This window comes from Delphinapterus leucas, chromosome 7 (genome assembly GCF_059928025.1).
Source record: "Delphinapterus leucas isolate spDelLeu-1000000601 "Yukka" chromosome 7, BTC_Dleu_Yukka2, whole genome shotgun sequence".
NCBI lineage: Eukaryota > Metazoa > Chordata > Mammalia > Artiodactyla > Monodontidae > Delphinapterus > Delphinapterus leucas.
The window spans coordinates 27024653-27039505 of NC_143135.1; the positions used below are offsets into that span (position 1 = coordinate 27024653).

Here is a 14853-nt window from a genome sequence, read left to right on the forward strand (position 1 = left end):
TTTTGTGAACTCTTAGGATCTGCTGTCTTAACAAACTTTCAAATATACCATATAGCATTATAACTGTAGTCATCATGTATATCACATGTTGGTTTTTTTTTTTTTTTTTTTAAAAACTTGTTTTCAGTGGTTCTCAGTCTAGGACAGGCAAACATTTGCAAACATTTCCTGCTGTCCAAATTCAGTCTGCCTCTTTTTTGTTTTTGAAGTTCTGTTGGAACATAGCCACGCTCATTTGTTTATGTATTTTCTATTTCATGCTACGGGGGCAGAGTTGAGTAATTGCAAAAGAGACTTGTCTGTCCCCCTTTTCCCCAAGCCTAAATATTTACTATCTGGTTCTTATAGAAATGTTTGTCAACTCCTTATCTAAGTTGATCATTAGGATCACCTAAGGATTCCTTAGACTTTTCTCCTCTCCCAAAACAGGATCTCTGATAAACTGAGCTGTGTCACATATGAGTAGATGAAGACTTCACAGGTTTGATACTATTCTTATAGTATATAAGAATAGGTAGATTGAGGAGGTTATATTGTTGACCCCCACTCCCATTCTATCCCAAGTATAGGAGTGGGTCTTCAGGCAGGATATAGATTAGAGATTCATGTTAACTCAAACATGATTTGCCAGGCATACAATTGAGAAAGCCTATTTAAAATAACAACAGCATTAACCAAAGAAACAAAACAAAAAACATAGTCCTTATTCATTCTTAATCTTCAATAAGGAGATACTACATGGCACGTCCATTTCTTAAGAATTGTTAAATATTCCAATTCAGAAGGTTCTGTATCAGGCTGTTATTTTCTTTCTTCCTACTAATACCAATCTGCTGAGTGAATATTACTGTGAGAGTTTAGCTTTTTCCTTTTTTTGAAAATAGCATTTTGTTTTGGTGGGGATTGTTTATAGAGAAATGTAGAATGAGCCACATTCGCCTTTTTATAACATGGGTTTACAGCAGTAGTAGAAGACCTCTATCTGGCTCTGTTCATGGAGCAGGTTGGAAGTAACCATTCAGGTATTTAAGGTAAAACTTACTCTTTGTTGTGAAATATTGTGAATCATTTTGAACCATTCGACATTGAATTGACATTTGCTTTTGGTTTATTTCCTTGAATTCTTATCCTGACATAACAGCAGCCAATTTATTCCCTACTGGCAATGAAAGATTTGAATAGGAATATCAGCCTAATTTAAAAAATTTTTGCTATGTTAATTTTGACAAAATGCTTTTAGAAGGCACTCATCAGTGTCAAATGTCTGCAATTTAGGACCCCTTCCCAAATCATATTTTAATAAGCTTAAAAACAATAAAAGTGGAAGTGAAAAATAGTGTTAAATGTTTTAAATATAAAAACATTTCGACTTATTTAATCTAAATGGAATTCATTTTCACATACGTGTGGGCCAAATTAATTTGAAATCACCTTCCATGATTATGCTAAATTAGTTGTTTGAATAAACATTGCTATTAGATGTCAATAGGTGCCTATTTTCATGTCATTTACTTATTTATTTATTTCTCTAGTTGAACCTGGCTGTGGATGAACAGAAAGGGAAAATTACCGAAAAAGTCATTCTTTCAATGACAGCAAAGGAACACCATAAGGCACAAGAAGAAGTAAGGAACTTACTTTTTAAATTGTATTGTAAAACTACAATAGATACTAATTTTAAAATTAAGGCAGATTTTACTTTGATTTGGTAGTGAACCAACTCTGGTTATCTGATAAAACATAATGAAAAAAACTGGTCAAAACTGGAAATCATTGTATTGATATAGGCAGCTTGAAAAATAGTTATATGCTTGAAAGAATAAATCATATTATAATTTTCTGAAAACTACTTATGAATACTTCCTCATAAATTTCCTAAATTAGGAAATTATTACATGCAACTGGAATCTAGAAATTATGGACTATGCTAACATAGGAAAAACATTAAAATTTTATTGAACTTTGAACAAATAATAAAATCTTATTTTTATTTTCTGACTTTCTAGGAATAGAATTATCTTTCTGAATTTTAGAAATGCTAGCAATGTTATCTCTTATCAAGGAAAAACTGTAGTTTATAAATGTCAAGCCTAAGTGAACTAATCATAAGATTCTGTAGGCAATATTGTAAAGAACTATTAACGCAAAGCTTCTTCTCTCCAAAGCTCATGCTGTGAAGTTGACAGCATATTCCATAAATGAAATAATAATACAAAATTGGTGTTAGACAAAAGGGAAAAATGATTTTCATGTAGTTTCCTGGAATGCAAAAGCATTTAATCTTTCTGAGGAAAGATCGTGAATTTGCTAATTTCCATGTACTACTGTCAGTAAATAAAATCTATAAGCAACTTCAAAGAATAAGATAGCATGAATATTTAAAAATTAAACTTTCATGTAATTCTCTTTTGACATTTTGGCAAGGAAATCTATCCAAGCTTTAGGGTTTTAATATTTTCTTATCATGGTAATTGCATCTCCTTTGCTAACTATGTATTTTACAATAGATGAACAAGTATAATGCATCAAATTTTCCTGAGTGAATTCAATTCTTTAAGTTAGAGACTACCTTAATATTTGGGGCTTATATATGTGCAGTATTAAAGATTATATTATAAACATTAATTGGTAATCTCAGTAGGAAATATTTCATAAGAAAAATTCAACTTGAATTTTTCTAAGATATAACAAATAACAATTGTATACTTTTAAATTATAGTTCTGACTCATTCCACTTAATATTAACAAGTTAAAAACTAGGTTATTGGTTCTAGATTTTAAAAATATTGTCTTCTATCCAATTGAAAAATGTTGTTTATCACAGTTTATTACATTTTCACAGTAAGTTTAAAATGAATCTATCATATATCTTGATATCGTCAACTTTAGGAAATGCAAATAAAAATCTCTAGTTGAATTAGTATAATTAAAATTGTATCTATAATAACAAATTATTATTAGAAAACAAATAGAAATAATCTAAAAGAATGAATAGATGAACTGTTTTCTGCATTTTAAATATTGTAATTATTTTGCTTGTTGATATTTTATGCAAAACTATAATTTCAATGGAACTGGAAACTTGAAGTGGCCCAGGAAAATGATCATTATGCTAAAAATATCATTTTTAATTCCTCCTTCTTACCAAAGCTGGAAATGAAAATTATTTTTTCTGGAAAATCCAACAGTATTAATGCTTATTTGGTACTTCTTTATTATCATCTTAATGTTTCTTTAGTACCTATATACATCACTTTTTCTCCTGCAAAGGGCCTTATTTGGTCACATATTTGCTTGATCAGCTATGACTCCAAATGCCTTTTGTTTGCTTCAAAAATCACACAGTGAAGGGAATATTGATTGTGTGTGTGGGTGTGAATGCGTGTGTGTAAGAACCTCTAAATATATTCCATACACTATGAGAATAATTTTTATATCATTAATTTGAAAGTGATTTATTAATTTTGATGTGTAAGTCAGTGACATCAAGTTTTGTGCCTAATTCATATACAGAGATGTGAAATCATGATGGTAAAAAGAAATGAAAAATGTGGGGATGGGGAGATTACTCCAACATTTAATTTTGCCCACAGTTTTTTTTACAAAATGCTATATTTCTAGACGTATTTCAAAACCTTAAGTAAACATCGTGAAATCTAAGATTTAGATTTAGGTATCTGCTGTCTGTGTTTTTATCTTAAAATCTTATTTTATTTCATGTAATTTTTCCACATGAAAACTGGGAATAATAATAACGTATGCATCACGAGACTACTTTGATGTGATGGTATATGTTGAACTGTATCAAGCTTTTTATTTATTTATTTATTTTTTTTTTGCGGTACGCGGGCCTCTCACTGTTGTGGCCTCTCCCGTTGCGGAGCACAGGCTCCGGACGCACAGGCTCAGCGGCCATGGCTCACGGGCCCAGCCGCTCCGCGGCATGTGGGATCTTCCCGGACTGGGGCACGAACCCGTGTCCCCTGCATTGGCAGGTGGACTCTCAACCACTGCGCCACCGGGGAAGCCCTATCAAGCTTTTTAGAAATGGTCTACTAGGAATCTGTGTGTAATTTTTTTGTCAGTTTAAAAGTGTGTTATTCCAGATTCTCTGAAAAGTTGACACCAGGATAGAATATTTTTTTAATGTGTATGGATTTTAATAGAAGAAATGCCATGAGAGAAAATGGGGAGAGCTCTAGGTAAAGCTGGGAGACCTGTCAGACTGGAATGCAGGCTTGAACATGAGTGAAGGAGAGAGGAAGGGAAGACTGGGTGGAAGTATCCTAGACTGTTGTGCAGTCTAAGGAGGGTTTGGCAAAGCTGCTGACGTATCCTTGAGTCAAAGTTGTCCATCAGAGGAGTCTTGTGACTCCCTGGGTTGGACCTGCTTTAGTATCCTTGGACATTGGTGCCAACCTGGTGATGGGTGTAAGAGCATAATAGCTTGGACCCTTGGTCAGTTATGCTCCTGTAGCCAGAGGTCTGTGAAGTGCATTCTTATTGCTTCCTCCAAAAGTATACTTGACATCATCCTTATTGCCATCATCATACCCCTTTTGCCAGATGAGTCATAAAAATGTTTTAAAATGTCTCTATTTTCAATCACCCCTTCCCCCATGAGTTGATGGGGATGTTGGACTCAAATAGGCCTAAAGGCAGCACATAAGTGACCCCTGGCTGGAAACAATATAGATCTCCTTCCAAAATAACTTCCATCTCAGAAGGGGTCTGGAAATCTATTAGAAAGTTGGGAGTAGTGGAAGCGATTGGAATACGAGATGGTACTTCAGTTTTCCTGTGGCTATACTGCAGCTCATCCTTAATTTTGAGATTAAAAGATACTTAATTTTGCTCACAGATTCCTATGTCTTTTCTAGCCTTCGTTTGTCAAGTCTGATTATGTTCACTTCTTAACCTGAAAAACATTGTACCCTTGGGCCTGAACCAAGTAAGAGACTTTAGGGAGTTTAAAACACTCCCTGTGTTTTTTATCTCCCTGTCCCCTTTCTGGTTCTTCTTAACTATGCTGTAAATTAGAAAGTGTCTTGGTCTTAAGTTTAAGCACTGACCCGGCTTCGAGACTATCCCATATGCTGCATGCCAAGGTGATGTTCCTAGCATGGAGGCTGCCACCCTTTGTGCTGACTTCAAGTGACAGTGCAGTATAAAGTGCTCTGGAGTCTCCTCACTAACATATATGGACTCCAGGCCACATAGCATTCAGGCCAACAGCTGAACTCATCACTAGAAAAACCAGGAGCTCCTCAAAGAGTCATTCATAATAGATAAAGTACAGTATTCACAATGTATGGTTCAGAGTGTACAACTTTGATAGGTATACATTTTAGAATGATTATAAACAGAACGATATTTTGTTTACTCTAAATCATCTTGAGAATTCAACTAAATTCAAGGGTTGCATGAATGACCAAAATGCCCTACATCTTATGCAAAAAAGCCTATGTATATGTTTATAGACAGGTGTGCATTTGCATTCTTTCAGAAGTTTGGTTTTTTTCCTCACCAGAATACTCTTTTTTTTCTTTTTTTTTTTTGCTACCTTCTGCTCATTTGTCACTCTCCCCAATTCTGTACAAGTGTCACTTCCGTGCTGCATTTCTACAGAGAATGAAGAGTAGAATGTGTAGGCTTTCTGCTGCACAATGAGATGGTGCATTTTTTCAACATATGCATACGTAAGCCTTCTTTTGTGAATGGGACTGATAGGGTCAGATAATGTTTAAAGGGAAAGGCTTTATGTCTCTCAGGCCTCTATGTTTCCACATGGATGCTCCCACACACACATAGATTGAATTATGAACAGACCCATTAATGCTGGGATCACAAAAGGTCAAGTTTTGTCTTCTTTTGCCCCCATTCACATTGCCTTTGTAGAGAGGAAAAAAAAAAGGATTTGCAGGAAAAAAAGATTCATGATGAAGAATTTTAAAGAACATTTTCCCCCCTTTTAGCAACATCTGTGATTTGAAAAAAAAAATCGTATCATGTAATATAATTCAGGAGTATTGTTTTACCTATCCGATTTTGGTATATGAGTTATTTCATGCATAGCATTATCTTTCAGGGTAACACATAAAATGGAGCACTTTGAGAATAAAAGACCTTATGAATTTTTTTTTCCAATTTTAAAAAGCATTTTTTTTAAATTGAAGTATAGTTGATTTACAATGTTGTGTTAATTTCAGGTGTACAACAAAGTGATTCAGTCATATACATATATATATATATTCTTTTTCATATTCTTTTCCCCTAAAGGTTATTACAACATATTGAGTAGAGTTCCCTGTGCTATACAGTAGGACCTTGTTGGTTATCTCCTTATGAATTTTTAAAGTAACAAAGTTTGAGGAAAATTGGTTGGAAACTTTATCAAAATGTCAGTGGCAGGATTCTTGATATATTTTCTCCTATGTTTAAGATATAAGTTAATCTTTACTAGGGCATCTTATTTGATAGTTTTAAGTTATTAAAAATACAGGCCATGATTGCTATAATTATGCTTCACATACATTAACAGATAATCATGCCAAGGAAAATGGCAAAAATGATAGAGAAATTTTTTGAAGCAACGAAGAATTTATGGGAAATGAAACTTTTAAGGTTTTAACCAATAGCCCTTTAGAATGCAAATGACATCATCAATTGTATGGTTGATTTCTGATGTCACATGAAATTCCCTATCAGTGAAAGGCTATGGATTGTGACAGTAAAACAAGTCGTATAAAGATGCTCCCAAATCAAAGCCTGAAATTCGTCCTTTTTCTTTTTTGGTGGCTTGCTGTAGCACTAGGTACAGTACATAAAATTAGAGCAGTATTGTTGACTAACAAAATACATTGCATGATACTTAGTATATTTTAAAGACTACATAAAATTATATCTTCTTGAATCAAATGATGCTGGGTATAGGTTCAGAGAGGATCGGTGCTTTCCAGAAGTAGACTCTTTCTATTTAAGGCCTTTGGATATTAGATTTTAATTTTGTCACATACCTATAAGAGCAAGTTACTTGGTCTGCTTTGGTCTCTAGCTTTGGTATGTAGAATATACTATTATCCATCATCTTTGAGGATAATACTGCTAAAAGGTAGTATGTAAAGATAAGGATGAAAAACATTGACTAATATTGAATCATCCATCATTGCCATATTTTAAGCTTTATGACTTTCTTATAGGGTTAACTGTACTGTGGAAAGCATAGAAATTTGTTCTAGAAAGTAAGAAAAGGTCTTGAATCTTGAATAGCAAGATGAGGAATGCAGTGGGTGGGGAGCTACTTGAAGGTTCATTATACTATTGGAGATAGATTAATTAGGTGGAGATGACAGGATGGATTACAGGGGGAGAGACTAGGGACAGGGAGGCCACTCAGTAGGTGTATTGGTAATACCAGTAGCAGGAGGGGAAGAGGAGATGAAGGCTTGGCCAGAGTATTACTTATAAGAAAAGAAAGGAAGGAGAGGAAATATATGTGTTTAGAAGAACAGTTGATAAACTGAAGCCCTGGGGCCAAATCTAGCCCATTGCTTGTTTTTCTAAATAAAGTTTTATTGGAACACAGCCTTGTCCATTTGTTTACATATTGTCTGCAGCTGCTTACAAAGTACAACTGCAGGGTCGAATGGTTTTGATGGAGACATTATAACTCACAAAACTGAAAATATTATCTGGCTTTTATAGAGAAGAAGTTTGCCAGTTCTTTGTTTAGAAAAAAAGCATTGTTTAAAAGAAAGTATATGATTGATCACATAGGGACAAATAAGAAAGATATGGGACACCAAAGAAAAATAGGAATCATTTAAATTAGCTTTATATGCATATAATGCTTCTAAAGTTCTTGGGAAAAGCTAAATATAGTTGAAGTAATATATATATATATATATATACGTAATATTATATATATATTTCAAATTAACTAGGTAAAGTAGAAAAGTAAATATTCAAGTCATATGTATAATAGTACAAACTTACTTTCATTGACTTCTCTGAAATCCTCTGTGGAAGGGATAGAAATCATAGATTTAACATCAGAGTTGGTAGGGGCAAATACCATATTTTCAGCTGAGAGAGATAGAAAGACAATGAGCTGTCATTACATGGGAAACTCTTGGAGAAGGAGTTTGCATTTTATCTGTGGACACTGAAGTGAGGTTGAGAATCTATGTAGCAATTAGTTTCAAATTTTTTATCTTCTTCATGTGAAATAGTGGTAAGAATAGGAAAGACAGGCCAAGAAAAACAATTAAAACTTGATTTGCAGAAAACTACTCTATTTAAAAATGAAAACACTGTAATAATATACCATGTACATGCGACATTATAGGTTAGCCATTGTGCTGTCCATTCTTTAATCTAATTTAATTCTTAACATGGTAAGGTCAGTATTATTCTTCATTTATGAATGAGGTTTTTTATTACCTGTTCAAAGCCTCTCAGTCAGTAAATGAAAGAGCCAGCATTTTAACCCAAGATTTCAAAAATCCATGCCCTGTTCACAGTCATTCATAATTCTAGATGGGTCTAATTTGATCACTTTAAAGATCATGGATAAAGAGAATTCCTGCTTTTCATCTCTTTTAGTCACTACCATGTATCGACCAGTGTTTATGTAAGAATCCAATCTATTAGAGAGAATATAAGTTTATATAACACAGTGAAGGGTCAAAGAATTGTAATGATTTTTAATTTGTAAACTATAAGGGTTAAAATATTAACTTACTATTTTTGAGTCTTCAGTATGTCTTACTAATAACCTGTAAGTCAAGTTCATATGTCTCTTAAATATTCTGATTAGAAATCCATAAATTTAAATATAAAAGGTACATGTTTCTAAGCCTTTGCTGTTTCTGGAAAAATTCTATGCATTATTCAGAAATTTGTATATATTCAAAATATTGTCTAGAATAGAGCATTGTCTTTGAGGTATGGATATTTTGAAAAATTGTATTTATGAAATTTGGAAAATTATATTTTAAAGTATTTAGAAGGAAGAGAACAGACTGATTCATTTAAAAGGCCACAAAATGTTAATGAATTTAATATACATATTACAAATTTTAAAGGTAACATACAGATGGTAAAATAAAATATTCTTAAAAGGAAGGTACATGTAATAGAAATAAATATTGTCATTGGCGCATATATTGGATTACTAAAGTCTTAGAGAGGTCTTATTCTGTTAAGCAGTTTAAAAGTCCTTGGCAGGGCTTCCCTGGTGGCGCGGTGGTTGAGAGTCCGCCTGCCGATGCAGGGGACACGGGTTCGTGCCCCGGTCCGGGAGGATCCCACATGCCGCGGAGCAGCTGGGCCCGTGGGCCATGGCCACTGGGCCTGCGCGTCCGGAGCCTGTGCTCCGCAACGGGAGAGGCCACAACAGTGAGAGGCCCGCGTACAGCAAAAAAAAAAAAAAAAAAAAAAAAAAAAAGTCCTTGGCAAACTTGTCAATGTATATGGTTCTTTTTGTACCTAGAGACAATTTTTATTCAGCAATTGTAAATGGGTACCTATTCCATATTACTGAAGTACAAAGTTAGAAATTTTCCCATAAATAAAATTTGTTGATGAAGGAATGTATATATCGCCTATTCGCTTTCCTTGAACATAGATCTATACTCAAATTCTTATATTGAAGTCATCTTCCCCACATCAAACTAAGTACTCAAAAATCTAATAGGTGTGACATCAACAATTACTTCTTGCTAAGAACTCTTGTAATTTAACCCCTCCAGGTGAACAGGCTGATTGATGAATTGCAGACAGCTATCAAAAGCAACAGAGGTCATCTCTCTAAACTTGGCCCCCAATTACAGGCTGAGCAGGAGCAATTCTCCTCTTATGTCTACGAACACATTAAAAGCCTTCCAGCAAACACTCTTATCCCAGGAGGCCTGCAGCTCAAGGTGGGTGTCATTCTGTGACTCTCAATGGGTTCAGCCAGAGACAAACCACTCTGCTCCATTTGAAGACCCTTGTAATAATGCCACTCAGCTTGGATTTCTTTTTATGTTGTCTTCCTTAAACTGGAGTTTGGATTACAAGTGCTAATACTACCATTCAGGGAATATGTTCTAAAAGAAAATATCTAGAAATCTTTGAAATATGGGTTTATAAACTTTAGTTTTCAACCCAGAAAAGTAATTTTAATGAAGAAATTAATCATGAACAATTTACATGCTTTTCTAAGAAACATATATTTTTCACAGGAGTCACTGTGTATTTCAGTTTTTAAAAATAACTTATTTGGAGAAACGGACAAGCTTTAATAATTGACAGACAGTGGCAATAGGAATTAGGGGTGAAAGGCCAGGTGACTGATTGATGTTATAACTACATTTCCAAGGAAAAGAATCTGTATTGGATAAGTGTGACAGATGTCTGGGTTCACTTGGTAAAATCAATACGTAAGAATATACTGGGAAAAAAAGGTGAATTGGTTATTTGTTAGGACAAGATGGCTAAATGTCCTAAACTACCCTTTGCTATTGCATCATTGGAAGAGAAAAAAAAAATTCATACTCAACTAAAGTGGTTTAGGCACTGAAAGCTTAGGGAGTTTAAATACTTTTGTTTAAGTCTGTCAAATTAAGATTGTTCTATAATCTCATATCTCATGTTTCAAGAGACTATAATTAGTAAAATTGAATTACTCAAAGTATGGCTCTTTTCCATCTAAAGAACCATAACTACAATTCTTCATTTCCTTTTGATTATGTTCATATTTGAATGTGATAACATTCGAAGTAATTGTATTTTGATCAGCCTTTATCTCTACAGTTCCCCTTAATATTCAGTCTTATTCTGCAAATAACATTATAAACATTATATTTTCTGTCTATAACTTATTTCTTCAATGGCATTCCTTGTTTACATTTTGAATGAGAATGTTACCATGTAAAAATTGACCTTTGGGGAAGTGTAATTCCAAGGTAAACACGATAATATATTTCTCATAGTCTATGCTATTCAGCTAAAGGCTTAGGAAGTGATGTTCAAGACATCAAGGTCAAGTGTTCCTGTAGTCCAGTAGCATTGTTCTTTTTCAGATTTCTGACTTGGTTACAGATCCAGTCTGCCATTTTGCACCTAAATGTAAGACCTGAAACCATAAAACTCCTAGAAGAAGTATGCTTCTTGTATGCTGCCTTGGCATTACTCTTAGCAGTATATTTTTTTGGAGATCTTCAGGCAAGAGCAACAAAAGCAAAAATAAACAAATGGGGCTATCCCAAACAAAAAAGCTTTTGCACATTGAAGGAAACCATCAACAAAATGAAAAAACATACTGAATCGGAGAAGATGCTTGCAAATGATATGTCTAAGAAGGAGTTAATATCCAAAATATATAAAGAAATCACACATCAAAAAAATCCCAAACAATTCAATTAAAAAATGGGCAGAGGACCTGAATAGGTATTTTTCCAAGGAAGATAGTCAACAGATACATGAAAAATGCTTAGCATCGCTAGCCATCAGGGAAATGCAAATCAAAACTACAATGAGATATCACCTCACACTTGTCATAATGGCTATTATCAAAAATATAACAAAAAACAAGTGTTGGTGAGGATGTGGAGAAAAGGGAACCCTCGAACACTGTTGCTGGGAATGTAAATTGGTGCAGCAATTATGGAAAACAGTATGGAGGTTCCTCAAAAAATTAAAAATAGAACTACCATACAATTCAGCACTTCCACTTCTGGGCATTTATCTGAAGAAAACGAAAACAGTTATTTGAAAAGATATATGCACCCCTGTGTTCATTGCAGCATTATTTAGCCAAGATATGGAAGCAGCCTAGGTATCCATTGATAGGCAAATGGATATATATATACACAATGGAATGTTAGCCATAAAAAGAATGCAGTCTTGCCATTTGCAACAATGTGGATGGACCTACAGGGTATTTTGCTAAATGAAATAAGTCAGACAGAGAAAGACAAATACTATATGACAAATAGTAAAAGACAAATACTATATTCCACTTATATGTGGAATCTATAAAACAAAACAAACAAACAAAACAGAAACAGACTCATAAATACAGAGAACAAACTGGTGGTTACCAAAGGGGAGGGAGTTGGTGGGGGTTGGGCGGCATAGGTGAAAGGGATTAAGAGGTACAAACTTCCAGTTATAAAATAAATAAGCTACAGGGATGTAATGTATAACACAGGGAATATAGTCAATTACCTTGTAGTCACTTTGTATGATGACAGATGGTCACTAGACTTATCATGGTGATCAAATCACCATGTTGTACACCTGAAACTAATGTTGTATGTCAACTATAATTCAATAAAAAAATAAAAAGGAAAAAAAGCAAAACAAAAGCAAAACCAAAGATTCCTGCAAACCATACTTTTCATTTCAGAGCCCCACATTTGCCTTTCCCTGCCCGCACTTGGCCAGGCCTGGGGTCAAGGGAACTTTCATTTTATTTCTCCCCTCTTTTGAGCTTCCTCTTTCCCCATCTGCTCTATGATATAAATCCCATGTTTACATCAAAACTCTCTGGTGACCTGCAACACAAACCCTCTCAAACCATTTCAAATAAAAAGAGGGTTTGTTGAAAACATAAAGGAATCTCACAGAAATGAAAACCAGGAAGTACAGCCGATTCTCACAAGAAAGTCACTTCTTTTCCATATCTCTTTCTCCTGAAGCCCCATAGTCTCTCTGCTCTTCGTGTTTCTAAGCTTTTTCATTTCTCATTTCTTTCTGCAAGCTGGCTTTCTCTTTTTACTCCTTTGTACGTACATGGAGGAAAATTATGGCCCCTAGCTCTCCCCAACTGTTAGGTTTAAATGGCCATCATCATCTGACCAGAGTCTTTGTGTCTCCTAGTTCAAATCATTTAAAGAGAGAATCTGTTTGGGTCAGTCCAGCCTTACCTAGGTCCCTGACATTAATTCAACTACCTATAGCCACTGAGTGGGCAAAGGCAGGGTCGTGTACAACACAGGGCACATAGGACTTTCCAGTAATTAGTCTAGAAAGGCAAGTCGGTCTTGGATGCCCAAAGTGACTGACATGTTTTTCATATAAAATTAAATGGAACATTGTAAATAAATTATTGTGTATTATTCATGGTAATGCATTTTCTCCTTTCCCTCCAACCCCCATATTTTTGGGAGTAGATGTTTGGACTGCTGGAGAAGAAATAGAGATTTGTAGTTTTCTAAACGAGTTCTTACATCTGAAATAGCTAGGTAGTAGAGACAAAACTGGATTAGCAAAGTATACCCTGAGTATTTAGAATTGCAGATCTCTTAGAATTGAGGAGTTTTTCCATACTCTCTAGGTGAGGAGAACTTGCTAATTCCAACTGGAGAGATATTGAGCCTAGGTCACAGCAGCATACCATCCTCTGTTAATTCCAGAATCAGTTCATATCAGTAGCCTGGCCAAACTCTGTTTCCATGGAGTGTGAATGAACTGCCCTTTTCTGGAGCACTGTCTCTAGCCCAGTTACCTCTGAGTCACTGTGGGCAAGGGCCGTGACTTTTGTAGTTATGAATAACTTTATCCCACCTTGTAGCATGTGCTATGCAGAGTGTTAGATGATATATCAATCAATCAATCCGTTTTCCATTTATAACTGAAAGGCATGGCTCCAATAAAACCTAGTTTTCCCCTTTTCTATTCATTTTGATAAAACAGTGAATTGGAATGATTATCTTTCTACTTCTCTCTATTTGATGATTTGTATCACTGTTGAATACATATGTGAGCCCAGGACTCAGCTTCAAGAACCAAACATAATATATTGTAGTCATCATCATCTTCTAGAGCTTCTAGGTGTTCAACTAGGGGCTGTAGGCAGGGTGTGATCCAAAAATCCCCCGGGGTGCTTTTTCATATTATGTGTGGTTGCCTTCACTTTTTCACTGAGCTTATCATCCTCATCACATCTTTCATTGATAATTTTATCTATTTTTTAAAAATTCTTTTCCCTTTATTTATTTATTTGGCTGCATCGGGTCTTAGTTGCTGCACACGGGATCTTCGTTGAGGCATGCAGGATCTTTCTTTGCGGTGCGCGGGTTCTTTGTTACGGTGCGTGGGCTTCTGTCTAGTTGTGGCATGTGGGTTTTCTCTCTCTAGTTGTGGCCCACGGGCTCCAGGGTGCGCAGGCTCTGTAGCTGTGGCGCACGGGCTGCCTTGTTGAGGCACGCGAACTCAGTGGTTGTGGCACGCAGGCTTAGTTGCCCTGAGGCATGTGGGATCTTAGTTCCCTAACCAGGGATCGTACCCGTGTCCCTTGCATTGGAAGGCGGATTCTTTACCACTGGACCGCCAGGGAAGTCTCTCATTGATAATTTTAAAATAGCAGCTTTTGGTTGGGTCTTAATATTAGAAGATCACCTCTTTTTTTTTTTTTTTTTTATTGCGGTACACAGGCCAATCGCTGTTGTGGCCTCTCCCATTGCGGAGCACAGGCTCCGGACACACAGGCTCAGCGGCCATGGCTCACGGGCCCAGCCGCTCTGCGGCATGTAGGATCTTCCCGGACCGGGGCACGAACCCGTGTCCCCTGCATCGGCAGGCGGACTCTCAACCACTGCGCCACCAGGGAAGCCCGAAGATCACCTCTTAAAAGGACACGCTCTGTGTTCCGTACTGCCTCAGTTCCAGTTTTGCATAATACAGTACCCAGTTTAAATAGACACATAAGACAAAAGGCCGAGAATAGTTTCAGTGTCCATCCTGCCATGGGAAAGTTCCTTGTTAAAAAAAAAAAAAATGGAAAACACAACATACCAACATTAGAAGAATTTTAGGAAAAAGTTATATCACCCGTAATCACATTATTCCTTATATAACCATTCT

The 14853-nt window shown here is 35.5% G+C and overlaps 1 protein-coding gene across 1 annotated transcript in view; it reads left to right on the forward strand.

Annotated features, from left to right (window-relative positions):
- Nucleotides 1-466: 466 nt before the first annotated feature.
- The window catches only part of LOC111179752 (doublecortin domain-containing protein 1), a 224465-nt gene continuing 210078 nt past the window's right edge, over nucleotides 467-14853 (forward strand). Inside the window, exons 1-3 of the mRNA XM_089915854.1 lie at nucleotides 467-481; nucleotides 1533-1625; nucleotides 9753-9923. Coding sequence (XP_089771980.1) covers nucleotides 467-481; nucleotides 1533-1625; nucleotides 9753-9923 — 279 coding nt within the window. The remainder of the gene's footprint in view (nucleotides 482-1532; nucleotides 1626-9752; nucleotides 9924-14853) is intronic.